The 14,826-nt window shown below is 34.1% G+C and overlaps 1 protein-coding gene across 5 annotated transcripts in view; it reads left to right on the forward strand.

Annotated features, from left to right (window-relative positions):
* Positions 1-2,725, forward strand: part of LOC102968284 (UDP-glucuronosyltransferase 2A1) — a 61,451-nt gene extending 58,726 nt beyond the window's left edge. For all 5 annotated transcript variants that reach the window (XM_007086907.3, XM_015539645.2, XM_042982738.1 and 2 more), the window contains one exon: positions 1,714-2,725. In XM_007086907.3, coding sequence (XP_007086969.1) covers positions 1,714-1,993 — 280 coding nt within the window. In that variant the 3' untranslated portion in view covers positions 1,994-2,725. The remainder of the gene's footprint in view (positions 1-1,713) is intronic.
* Positions 2,726-14,826: the final 12,101 nt, after the last annotated feature.

Below are 14,826 nucleotides of genomic sequence, written 5' to 3' on the forward strand. Positions count from 1 at the left end.
GGGTTGTTAATTGCTGACAATGTGGTTCCTTTTACTAAATATCAGAGTAAGTCAGTTCTGTAATTTTTTAAAACTCTACTTTATTGCATAGAATGCCAGTAAATTTTATTGTAAATTTGGAAACTATTGACACAAAAGATAGAAACATAAATAATCAGAATTTTCCAGTAAAATACCTAAAATTATTTCTTTTGAAATATCTTACCATTAACTCTAAACCTAATTCTAATTCTGAAATTATCTGGGAACAAAAGGGTTTACTGTAGAGTGTATATATGGATATATTTAGTTTCCATTTTTCTTAATCCATAAAGGAATTAAGGAACACAAAAGATTACACTTAAATACATAAACTATAGTAATTTTAATTAATTGAATGTTTTGAGATAACAGTCATATAACATTAGTGTATGATAAAATATTAAATGATCATTTTAAATATGAGCATAGGTCTTTCTTTTCACATTGATAGGAAAGTATATTTTACAAATGCAAGTGTATCTATCTAGTATATATGTATTTCAGATTTTAAATCTCTGTCTATAAATGGAGAAAACCTTGAACAAAAATATGATTTGGAAAAATAGGCATTTATTGCCACCACAGTTTGCCTGAAATGTTTTAGGATGAGCTATGTGAAATTCTACTTAACCCTACCTATATTACAATCCAGTTGAAATAGTATGACTATCCTTTCTCCCTGCACACCAAAAAAGAATACAAGTAAGTTACCCCCTGCTACTGGATCTAGCATACCATGTTCACTGGTGATTGATGATCACATTCCTCCTTTTCCAATCCCAAATGTCCGACTCACATCAGGACATCTCTTCGCATTTCACCAACCTTCCTTTAGCTTCATGTCTCCATTTGGAACTTTTATTTCTAACACAAAACCAAAATAAAATATACTAATTCTAGCTCACCAGCCAAGAAATGTCCAGTGAAGACATTACTTGCTTTTCAAATACATACTTATGCCCATTGTTATTTGAGAGATTAGAGTTGTTAAAACTCTATATAACTATTGCTACAGTGATGTCACATTGATTAGGGACAATAATTCTAACAAGATATTTCTATTATTCTGAAAAACTGAAAGTTCATGTCCTTGATACTTCCAAAATTACCCTATTATCTTTACACAATCTTGATATTGCCTATATAGACACTGTCTTTTGCATTACAAAAACACAAGTGCGTGCAGCAGAGGAATTATCACAGAGTCAAGGTCTTAGACACCGAAGAAATGGTTTACTTATGTTAATTATCAGTTACTTGTCTATCGTCATGAACTAGCCAGAGATTAGAGACCATGCTTATGGACCTTCTTATGGATATTTCCCCACAACATTGGGTTATTCACAGTCTTGGTTTTGGAACGATCCTGGAAACTGTACTTTACACAAGATCAAAATTGCTGCTTGGAAAACTTAGGCTATACATTTGTAACAAATTTATTCCATCTCTTATGTTTGCATTTCACCGCATTCTGTTAAGAATATATTTCTTCTACATCCTCTCTTAACACCTCTTTTGAGATTCTATACAATCAACAAAGTTAATGTCTCACAAAGAATGAATTTTTTCTCAAGGTATCTATGGCCTTTGGCTTAATTAACATATAACATGCATGACATATTGCCTATAATGAGAAGAAAACCTTTTTCTAATTCCTATGTAGTTTCTCAATTGTCTATTTTTGCCTACCAGTTATAAAGAGAATGCTACAAGGTTATCAAGGATTCAACATGATCAACCTGTAAAGCCCCTAGATCGAGCAGTCTTCTGGATAGAGTTTGTCATGCGTCACAAAGGAGCCAAGCACCTGCGTCCAGCTGCCCATGACCTCACCTGGTTCCAGTACCATTCTTTCGATGTGATTGGTTTCCTGCTGGTCTGTGTAGCAACTGCTATCTTCTTGGTCACAAAATGTTGTTTGTTTTCTTGCCAAAAACTTGGTAAAACAGGAAAGAAGAAAAAGAAGGAATAGATCTTTCTAAGTTTGGCAAAGGCCTTAATGGGCAATCCTGTTCATTCTAGCCACAGTGACCTTAATGAAAACACATGATCTCCATCCTGTTTTCAAAATTCCCTTTCCTCTACCTTAGCTTAGAGATAAAGCCTAGAATTCAACATGATCATTAACTAGTAAACACGTCCCAGTCTTCTTTTGTCTTCTCCCAGGTGCCTTTACTCTCTTCTTCTCATTTTCCTGACACAGGGACACTAATAATTTTATGTATACTGTATTCAAAATACCACTATTTTTCAGTATGCTTAACCTTAGGAACATGCTGGCTGACAACATGCTGAATCCTCAGGAACACACAAAGTATGAGCTGAATGTGATGGATGTAGGGAACATAGAAGACTAAACTTTACAAGTTCCCCTAGAATATACAAATCAAGGAACCACCATAAAATATTAGTATGCTATAATAAGAGTAATTATTTCTTTTTGCATAAAAATAAGCCCTTCTGCTAGCCCAAAGCGACTGGAGTCAGAGCCTATATTGATAACTGTAATAATGTATCATTCTAGGGAAAGTCTACAAATTCCCACTGAACACACAGATAATCATGGCCTATGTTCCAGCCTGTAATCAACCAGTACTCTTGTGTGGACTCTAATGCAAGGGTCTGGGGACTTCCCTCAAACAAAAGAGATTAAGTGGGTCATTATTTGCTCTCAGGGACAGAGAATGTCAGCAATGTTAAAGATGAAGAGATCATTTATGGAAGAAATAACTAAGAAATATAGAAAATATTTTAGTAATTTTATGAAATGTTTAATTAACAGTACAATTGATAAAGTTAAATGCCAATTTAGTATATTGAAAAATGACTAATGCACATAATCTATAATCACTCTTTATAATCAAATTTGTTCAGTTTTCTAGCAAAAACAAACATTTACTTGGAATATAAGATCATTGTATCATTTTTCATTCTTTGTCTTCTACAAATTTAAATTTATTAATTAAGCATTATGCCAAGGACGTATGGTATTAGCAGGTCTACATGACTAAGGGCATGCTATAGTAAATAGTTATCATGCAAAGATCATATTTGAATCAGCTTTGCATTAATTTAGCAACTAGATTAAAGACTGCACTTTCTTTACCCTTTATAAACTTAATGACATGTTCTAATTAAAGTTTTAATTCCAGTATTAGCTGTATAGTTGAGGCAATAAATAACATCCATTGGCTTACTGAAAATTTTGAAATCTGTTGTCATTTCAATGTGGCATTTTGAAAATTACTTCCAATTTTAAAATAACTGAATGATATATGATACATGAACATATAAGAATTTCTTTTTGAATATGTACATGACTGGAAATGCAAATAAACTCTTAAAAAAATTTTTTGTGAAGGCTGAAAATGTGTTTGTTAAATGTTAACATTTTAGTAGTTGATTCATGTTGATGTGTTTTTAATTTTACAATTTGATTATGTTCCCAGAAGAGCTGCTTTTGTTTGTTCTATGCCCAGTTCACTTTCTGCTATTGGATTGCAGTAAATGGCTTAAGGTCCAATGAGAGGTTGGCTAGCTATTCATGGTGTTGAGCACTACCCATGTTCAGACACCCATTTGGTTTCAGAGACTGGCCACCTACCACATAGAGATTTGTTTCTGTTCAATAGCCACTGCTCACCTCCTTTCTCCCCTCCTACTGGTTATCTTCAGGTTTCTTCCTTTGCCTGAACATCAGAAGGCAGCTGGCAAAAATTCCTGTTAGTTAGCTGTCTAACTGCAACATGTATTTGGATAATAAACAAACAATTAAATAAAAATAATACATATGCACATACATACATTTATACATACATACATACATACCCACTGAAAATGAACTTTCCTGAGTGGTTGTTTGTAGAACTATTCAAATGAGGAAACTCTCATCCCTAACAAGCAGAAACCAAGTCCTATCAGAGCACTGTTCCACAGCCCTTACATTCTCAGAACTTAGAGATACTCAAGAGGCTGCACTTAATACTTTTACTTATTTTGTTCATAAGCATTACATGTTCCCCTTATCCTCTGGCAGCATCTCCTCTAGTTAGGGTTCTTTACCTGATAGGGTGATCCAAAACTTCATCCACAGCAAATAAACGTCAGCAGCTTAATTACCTTTGGTATTTTGAATCCATGACTACAGCCAAGAGAGTAACACAATCTTTGACTGAATTCTGAAGCAGAGGAGCTCAAAATAATCAAGAAACATTCATGGTTTATAATCTAAGTAAATCATGGCCATATCATTCCTCTTTTGAGAAATGCAACCTCCAACTGCCTGACTTCAAGTTTTAATACTGGAAAACAAACTTGTCTAAGGAAAATGGTGAAGCATACGTGTAGGGGACTCATTACCATTTTCAACCCCTTGAGACCTGAACCATGTATTCAAACTAAAATACAGAAGACTTTTTATATGAGACTCTGATTTGAAGCATACATTGCATCCTTTGAGACAGCAACTAAAATACATAGGATATTGTCTCCCAGCTAAAACCCTGAAAATCTTTCATTAGCTAAGGGGGTATTTGGTAAAATCAGCAAATTCCATGAATATTAGATTTTGCTGCATTTCCTTGGCTGTAAATATGTTTCCTGGTCATACACAATGTTGATATCAAAACCAACATTTTTACTAAGGCCTCATGTGCATAGTTTGTGATCTGGCAGAAATACTACAGATAAGGTGAAGGGGAAATCTGTTATCTTGAAATTATAACTACTTCTATGAAGAATAAAATGGTTCATCCTTTCAGTGGAAGGTGACCAATTTTTCTACTTTCTAGCTAGCTAGAACCTTAGGCAGTTTACCATATTGGGAAGGAGGTGGGGACATATTTGCTAATAACAGATTGAGCATGTAACAGCTGGCACAGCCAGATGAGCCTTGGTGAGGTGAACTCCTTGCTGTGCATTCATACATAGTTTCATCCCAGTCTTCACTGCTTTGTGCATGAGCTTTATGATAAAATTCTGGACTGTCTGGAAAAAGACTCCAACAGTACAGGACTGCTCATCCAAACCACCTTATTATTGATACCGTTGTCTATAGCACATGACTTCTGAAGGGAATTTTTACAGAATATAAGTATCTTCATAATCTATGCAAGCTCCAAGAGGCTTATTCACATACCTCTACCCTCAGATCTTCTTGCCTTTAATCTTCTCTCTAATTATTCCTGTCTTTGACAAACCACTCAATCCATTAGTCTTTGCCTATGAATCTATAGAGTTGTAAAGCACCTTTTCCCCATAAAAACAGAGTTACCTAGATATACTCCTTGATATTTTACACATGGGGAAAATTTTGTTTTCACCACTATCTTTCAGAGACACCTTTCAGTGGAGCTGTAACAATGGCTACTTCCTGCTGCTGGGAGAATATCATGTATACTCATACATAAATTAGCCCTGGGAATGTTTTCCCTATTTTCAAAGGGTAATTCCTTTGTGATTCTGAAAGTGAGGATTGACAAATTTATTTAAAAATATTCGTTAAGTTCCATGAGAGTCTAAGCCACCTGCAGAGAAAATTTACTTGTTTTTCTGGGCCTGCTTGGCCTGTTCTCATATATACTGTATCTATTTAATTGTGTTATGTTGCTGCTAACGTTCAGTCACATTTTTCTTGCTACCACAACATAGGCCATCACAAGTAGCAGAGTCACTTGGTGCCCATGGTCAAGTGTCTCATCTCAGCCAGAGCTCAGTAATAAGCCAGGCGATGTTTTTTTTTTTTCCTATGGGAAAAAGATATCATGAAAATGGATCATATTTTTGCTTCAACATCCTAAGATTCTCTTTTTTGGGGGTTGTCAAAAGTTTATTTAACATTGCTATCTGGTACTGGCATAGTAGTTACCCTTGGATTTTCTTTATTATTGTGGTAAACAAAGCAACACATGAGATCTACCCTCTTACCAAAATTTTAAGTATATGGTACGGTGTTATTAAAGCATAAGCCCAGTGTTTGTACAAAAGATCGCTAGAGATCATTCATCTTGCATAACTGAAATGTTTTGCTTCTTGAGCAGCAACTCCTGTTGACCCATCCCTCTAGCCTCTGGCATCTACCATTCTACCTTCTGCTTCAATAAGTTTGCTTACTTTAGACACCTCGTATAAGTGGAATCATGCAGTATTTTTCCTTCTACGCCTGGCTTATTTCACTTAGCATAATGGCCTCAAGTTTCTTCCATGTTGTAGCATATGACAGGATTTCCTTCTTTTTTTAATGCTGATTAATATTCTATTTTATGTTTATGCCACATTTTCTTTATCCATTCATCTATGGGTAGACATTTATGTTACTTCCACGTCTGAGCTATTGTGAATAATGCTACAATTAACCAGGGAGTACAGATATCTCTTTGAGATACTGATTTTAATTCTTTTGGAGAAGTATCCAGAAAAGGACTTGCTGTATCATAGAAAAATAAATTTTTAATTTTTTGAGTAATATCCATACTGTTTTCAATAGTGGATGCATCATTTTACTTTCCATATGTGTTACATTACTTACATTTATATTATAACAGTGCACAATGATTCTGATATCTCCATATCGTCACCAATACTTTCTTTTATAATGGCCACTCTAACAACAGATGTGAGGTGATGTCTCATTGTGGTTTTGATTTGCATTTCCCTAATGATTATTTATGTTGAGCATTTTTTCATATACACATTGGCCACCTGTATGTCTTCTTTGGAGATATGTCTATTCAGATCTTCTGCTCACTTTATTCAGATTTAATCACACAATTTCCATGCAGATGACAAAAGTCACCTAAGATGTTTCAAACAAGATCACTTCAATGAAAAGAATACTTAGCAAATATCTGGGCAGTGTGAAGGATACTAAAAGGAATGGTGAGGCCCCCAGACTAACAACAGTTCAAACCATTAACCCATTAGGCTAAGGCATAAAAGAAAGCGGTAATATTTCCAGAGACTAGCGAGAATAGGAACTGTGTAGGAAGAAACCAATGACAAGAGATGTAGTAATGGAAAGACAAACCAATTGCCGAAGACAAGGTCCCAAATCAGGGAGGAAACAGCAAAAAAACTACAATTGCTCTGTTCTACCATTGTCTGAACCAGAAGTGACAAGGCAGAGGAACTCACATGATACAGTGCACAGATGTGAGCTTCCTGAGAGCCAAAAGTAGAAAAGAAAATTGAGGATAATAAATCTGGGAATATAAATAAAGAATAATTAGAGCATTCCAGGTCCACCATTCAGAACAGAGACAAAGAAACAGAAGTTATAAAGTGAGAATAAGAAAGAATGACTAGGTATCAGGAGTAAAACTGGAGATTTTATTGTTAGGGAAACCAGGAGAGGATGCTGCTTCAAGAAGGAGGGAAAGAATAATTGTGAAATTATTTAAGCATTCTCATTGATACATGATGCAAAACCAGGGAAACTTTTACAATACACTAACTTTTAAGACACGCATGAGTTATCACTGAGAAGGACACCAATGTAATCAATTTTACAGATACAATTGTTTACCTGAAGGTCTAAACTTATTTAATCAAATAACTATTAGAATTAATAGAAGCTCAGTAAAATGAGCAGATACTAAAAATTCTACATCCTTGAACTTACTGAGTAAACTTTTCCCAAGTATTTGTGAGGTGATTTATACACATTTCTGTAGTACTTAAAACAACTCCATGATGCAGACATATTCATCTTAGTAGAATGAGTAAGAAAGCCATATGTATGTACTTAATGTTATTTTGTGGGGACATAAAATCAGAAGATACATCAGGGGCACCTGGATGGCTCAGTCCGTTGAGTGTTCAACTTCAGTTCAGGTCATTATCTTACTGCTCGTGAGTTCAAGCCCCACATCAGGCTTTGTGCTGATGGCTCAGAGACTGGAGCCTGCTTTGGTTTCTGTGTCTCCTTCTCTCTCTGCCCCTCACCCACTCATGGTCTGTCTCTCTCTCTCTCAAAAACAAATAAACATAAAAAAATTTTTAATAAAAAAATAAAAAATAAAATCATAAGATACATGAAAAAACAAATGTTTATATATAACTATGTACATAAACTACATGTTAACAGTGCATATATATTTTTATTTTTTATAATAGTCTCCTCTTACATTTGACTTAGAATTTTTTTTAATATAATTGTCAAATTGGCTTACATACAACACCAAGTGCTCATCCCAACAAGTGCCCTCCTCAATGCCCATCACCCACTTTCCCCTCTTCCCCATCCGCCATCAACCTTCAGTTTAGGGGAAAAAATAGTTACATATAACTCATTTATATAAGTATAATTACACTTGTAAAAATTATATGTGCTAATGAACAATGACTAGAAATATGAAACTTCATTCAATGTTGATTTAATTCACTCATTTATTCAACAAATATTTTTAGAGAAAACATGGAGAAATTTTGGAGAATAATTGTGCTATTACAGAGGATATGATAGTTAATAAATTAAACACTGTACTTCTTTATGAAAAATGAGTAATTTTCTAGAGAAAAGAATTGCAAGTGTGGATATGAAAATAATATTGAGAAGTTTATGACCATTATGTCTTTCTGTATTTTTCTACCATAAATATGGCTGTCCTTATCCATTTATCAACAACAGAAATTAAGTTAGGTGCCCTTTAAGAGCTTCTATTAGATTTCAAGTTTTCATAGAGAAAAGTACAATGAAAGGGAAGTGTCCAGGGAGGAGAAAATTAAGATGGACTCCTGGATTTCTACCTTGTGAGTGTATTTGGACAGAGTTTGCTTTTACAGAAATAGAAAACAACTTGATGGGCAGCTTCACTGAGATTAATATGCTGTGTTCTGTCTCGAACTTATTTACTTTGAAGAGCCAAAGTGATATTTGGATGGAGATTTTTAGAAGTCATTTGGATAACACAAGGTCTCAATCTCAGCAAACAGCAAAAGAAATAAATTGAAACTCAACAGCAGAAAGGAGACTTTATGGAAATGAGAGACCTAAACATGGGTTGGTTCTCTATCAGTGTGATGGTAGATTGTTTTTAAGTAAAAAAAAAAAAATTGCATAACACATTCCAAGTCTCCAAAAAAGAAATGTAGTGTGTTAGGGATTTTGGAAAGAAACAGTACTGAGAAGGAAAAGATAGTAACAATAAATAGGGACCAATACTATTTAGCTAATAATAGGGTCTGTGAAGAGAGGCCATCTTTTGCTTGGGTTGTAGGAATATGAGTAAAATCTCTTTGGGAAGATTGCAAGGTAAAGGAGGGATCTTGATTCCTATTTATGGTACAATGTGTACTGATGTTTGAAATTTTATTTCAAGATTTTGAATATCCTTTTTTTTCCCTAGTCAAGTTATAGTTGCAATCCAACCTCGACTGAGAGTTACTATTGTAGGAGTAATGAGTCAATATTTATTAGACATAAAAAATAAGGCATGACATTTTTCATGGCTCTCTAGATAATATCCCATTCTTTAATATTATATTTTTTCTTCTACTCTCATTTTTCACACATAAACACACACACATATTCACATGCACATACACATACCACACAATGAGTCACAATTCTTCACAGTCATCTCAGTGATGCAAGATGGGAAAAATCATACTCTTCCTCCCTTTCCAAATTCACCTATTGATATAAAATCTTGTGCAGTTTGAGTACTGCTGGAAACATTTTCATTCAACAGGGTAGACATTGTATATTGAGTGTGTTAATAAAAAAAGAATTACATTGATGTACATTCATTATTAACATGGAGGGATAGATAGATGAATGATTATCCACTTCATATCTTGAAACATTATCATGTACTTAAATCTTAATATTCAAGGGGCATATAAACATTCCCATAAAGTTGTCTTATTAAATCAATCACTGTAGGGAAAAAAAATCTCAAATAGATGATATTTATTCCTAGACCTGCTGTGTTTTGTGTATCACATCTTACCTAATGATATTATCAGCCATTTGGTTATTGAGGCAGAAATCACATTTCTTCACCTCTTTGTACAAAACCATACATCTTTACTCTAATATATTTTTTCTAGTCACAGACCTAATCAGTAATTACAAATTTCAACTATGTTTCTAACATTTACTAGTAGCAGTCCATGTTTCAGGCTATTTTGATTCCATGTTTAAGTTATTAACCCATATTTTTAAAGATTTTCTGTTCTTTTTTTTCATTTTCTGTTCTTTAAACTCTTGCCTTTGTATGCCAATTTATATTTAGCTGCCAGAACTGTCTGCTAAAGGAAAAATTTGATCTTGTGATTTTTTAAACCTAAGTAAATATTTTTTGCCTATGAATTAAAATCCAAACTTATTTTATATTATTCAAGTTTAACTTAATGTCTCTTATGTCAATCCAACTTTCTTCTATAACCTACTGCCCACAGCTTTATCTGAGATCCATATCCATTTGAATACTTCCCTAATATCCTTTAACTTTCCCCCTTCTTCTATATATCGTGAAACCTGCCTTTTTGCCATACTCTGCCTAGATTCTACCAAAGCTTTCATCTCATCTCATGTGTTATCTGACTTACTAAAGTTGTTTCTAATTGTTCCATAGCAATAATGACGTTTATTTTCCTCTGGAATTCTGAACACCCCGCACTATTTATTTGACTTTTACCAATGTATTCCTCTAGGTATCCAAGTGTATTTAAGCAAACTAGTTGCTATTCCACGTTGGGAAAAAGATGTGGAATATGTTTGCCTAAACCACCTGGCCCCTTTAAACATAGTGTGTGTGTGTGTGTGTGTGTGTGTGTGTGTGTGTGTGTGTGTGTTTCAATGTGTGAAATACTAATTATAGAGCGTTCTTATTTGTTGTTTATCTCATTGTCAATCCAGAGAATACGTGTATCTCTATTTTATGTTAGTTCTATAAGTTTGGAATAATTTTTCCTAGGTATTTTTGCCTGTATGTTTTATTCTCTCAATCAACATAAACTTGCAAGCAATAAATAAAATTTTTCCTTTAAAATTAATTTTTAACTTTTTCTGTGTCTAAACTGTCATTTTTTCTCTGCATCCAGCAGCAACATACTGCAACCTCTGCAGAACAATGTGTGAGGGTGCTGTTGTCTTGGTGTCCGAGAAGGGGGCTAGGGCAGTTCTCCTGTTGCAGCTCTGCTCTGGTTGTAGACTCTGTGGGAAGATTCTGGGGTTGACCCTGTGACATGAGCCACTGGCTTCATGGGAAGATCATTCTGGACAAACTCACAGTGAAAGACCATGAGGTAACAGTGTTGACTCCTTCATATGCTCTCCTCATTGACTAGAAGAAGCTTTCCTGCTCTGAACTTCAAGGTAATCTATTCAGTGGATATCAAAACATTATTTGAAAATTCAAATAATAAACTTATAGACCTACCTCTTAATGTCTTGCCAGAATTAACATACTGGTAGTCAACAATGAAACAGAGATTTCTTTGTCGAAATGACTGAAACTAAAAAAGTCCTGTGGGAGAGTATAATCTACAATCACATTCCAGGAAATCAACTACAATGTAATGATTACAGATCCTGTGATGCCCTCTGGGGAGCTGGTGGCAGAATTGCTTGCAGTCCCTTTTGTGACCACGTTAAGAGCCTCTGTAGGAAGCATGAAGGAGAAACATTGTGGGAAACTTCCAGCCCTACCTTCCTATGTAGTTGTTCACATGACAGGATTAACAGAATGTCCTTTCCGGAAGGAATGAGAAATGCAATGCTTTCTGTTTTCTTTGACTTCTGGATCCAGGATTATGACATTCATTTTGAAACAGTTTTATAGTGAGGCATTAGCTAAGAGACACTGCTTTTCATTTTAAACTTGTTATCAGAAGAAATTTAGAAAGATTTAAGTGAAATCTATATCAATGAAAGGAATACATTTTAAAACATTCGTCTTCCATTTTAACTCTGCAAGTGACAACAATGAACTGGTTATCAAAAACTAAGTGAGAATGGAGACAAGAAATTTCTTGCCATGGTTACTCTTTATAGTCATCAAATCATTTCCCATAAGATACCTTCATATTTGTTAAATTCATGTCCAAAACAATGCAAAACACTCAAAAAATTATTAATCCTCTGTAAGAGAGATTGTTTATCAGGTTTGGTTATGACATACAAGTTCAGTACCAAGAGTTTTCATATAGGAAGAAATTGTAGATATTCTTGGTAAAAATAGTATAATATTTATTCTAAGAGTAAGATAAAACCTACTTACTGACACCAGTAGTAAATTGAAATATGTCAACATTAACAAGGAGATTAACAAAAAGATTTAATTTATCTGAATCTGCTCCAAAAATTATTGATAATTAGGGATTATTACACCCAATCTTATACCATTCCTATTGGAACAGACTGCTCATCATTTTTGCCCTCTTATAAATTTTAGATGAAACTTCAGAAAGTCATATTTGGAAAGTTTCATCATGGCTTGTCACTGAAAAGTTTCCTAGAATGCTTTATATTTTTGGAGAGAGTACCATACAAAATCCTGAAAAAGCAATTAGAAAACTCTAAGAAACGTTGTTTCTTAGCAGTAAAAAAGAGACTTTTTTTACTTCACTGATAAATTTATTCTACTTGTTTTTAATTCCTTGCCTTTTCTGATAAAAATGCTTTTTCTTTGAAATTTTCATAAACTCAAGTATGGTCAGAATCGATCAACTCAGACTTCCACTTCAATTGTCTCTGAGTATTAGACATAGATATGAAGTAATGAACAAAGGTTCATATTAGAAAGAAAATATTACCTAATTTAATTCATTGAATGTCTAATTATCTCACCAAATTGATGTTCAAAGGAACCCACTTCAAAAGTCCTTAGATTTAGACATGATTTTAATGTAAATGCATTGATTTACTATATTTAATTAATTTAATAATCAGTACACATTGCCTAGATGCAGACTACATGTTAGACTATATATAGATTGGGTAAAAAACATAAGGATCTTGGCCTCAAGTCCACCTCAGAGGTAAGTTAAAGAGATGGAACTATAAATTGGATTATTTTAGTAAAGACCTCTGGAAGGACTCATGTTGATAACAAGAGGACAGAAGCATTATCAAAGGATAATTAAGCGGGGGGAAACAGCCTAATGTGTTTAGGCGGGGGGAAACAGCTAAAGTGTGTACTGGCCATGCTTCAGGCAATCCCCAAGAACTGTAAATATTTATGCCTCAAACCTGAAACACCAAAATATATAAAACAATTAATAACAAACATAAACAAACTCATTGATAATAACAATAATAGTAGGGGACTTTAACATCCCACTTACAATAATGGACATATCATCTAAGCAGAAAATCAACAAGAAAACAATGGCTCTGAATGGCACACTGGACTGGATAGACTTAACAGATATATTCAGAACATTTCATCCTAAAGCAGCAGAATACACATTCTTTTCCAATTCACATGAAATGCTGTCTAGAATAGATCAGACACTAGGTCACAAGTCAGGCCTCAAGAAGTACAAAAAGATTGCTGTTATACCATGCATATTTCCAGCCATAACACTATGAAATGAAGTCAACTGCAAGAAAAAATTTGGAAGACCACAAATACTTGGAGGTTAAAGAACATCCTACTAAAAAATGAATAGGTTAACCAGGAAATTAAAGAAAAAAAAAGACAGAAGCAAATGAAGATGAAAACACAACAATCCAGAACCGTTGGGAAGCAGCAAAGACAGTCCTAAGAGAAAAGTATATAGCAACACAGGCCTACCTCAAAAAGCAAGAAAAGTCTCAAATAAACAACCTGAACTTATACATAAAGGAGTTAGAAAAGGAACAGAAAGTGAAACCTAAAGCCAACATAAGAAGGGAAATAATAAAGACTAGAGCAGAAATAAATGATAAAGAAACAAAGTAAGAGTAGAACAGATTGATGAAACCAGGAGCTGTTTTTTTGATTTATATATAATTGATAAACCTCTAGCTAGACTTATCAAAAAGAAAAATAGACCCAAATAAATAAAATCACAAATGAGAGGGGAGAGATCACAACCAACACCACAGAAATTCAAACAATTATAAGAGAATATTATGACAAATTATATTGCAACAAATTGGGCAATCTGGAAGAAATTGATAAATTCCTAGAAACATACAAACTCCCAAAACTGAAATAGAAGAAATATAAACTTTGAACAGACTGATAACCAACAAAGAAACTGAAATCAGTAATCAAAAGTCTCCCCAAAAACAAATGTCCAGGGCAGATGGCTTCACAGGGAAATTCTACCAGACATTTAAGGAAGAGTTAAGAGCTATCCTTCTCAAACTATTCCAAAACACAGAAACTGAAGAAAAACTTCCAAACTCACTCTACGATGCCAACCATACCTTGATTCCAACACCAGACCAAGACCCACTAAAACAGAGAATTACAAGCCAATATCCCTGATGAACATGCAAAAATTCTCAACAAGATACTAGCAAATCCAATCCAATAGTACATTAAAAGAATTATTCACCACAAGCATGTGAAATTTATTCCCAGACTGCAAGAGTAGTTCAATATTCACAAATCAATCAATGTCATTCACCACATTAATAAGAGAATTAATAATAATATGATCCTCTCAATGGATACAGTAAAAATATTTGACAAAATACAGTATCCATTCTTGATAAAAATCCTCAACAAAGAAGAGATAGAGGGAACACACCTCAAAATCATAAAGGCCATATAACAAAGAAACACAGCTAATATTATCCTCAGTGGGGAAAAACAGAGGTTTTCATGTAAGGTCAAGAACAAGAAAGGATTCCACTCTCACAACTTT

The sequence above is a fragment of the Panthera tigris genome, chromosome B1 (assembly GCF_018350195.1).
Source record: "Panthera tigris isolate Pti1 chromosome B1, P.tigris_Pti1_mat1.1, whole genome shotgun sequence".
Classification (NCBI taxonomy): Eukaryota; Metazoa; Chordata; class Mammalia; order Carnivora; family Felidae; genus Panthera; species Panthera tigris.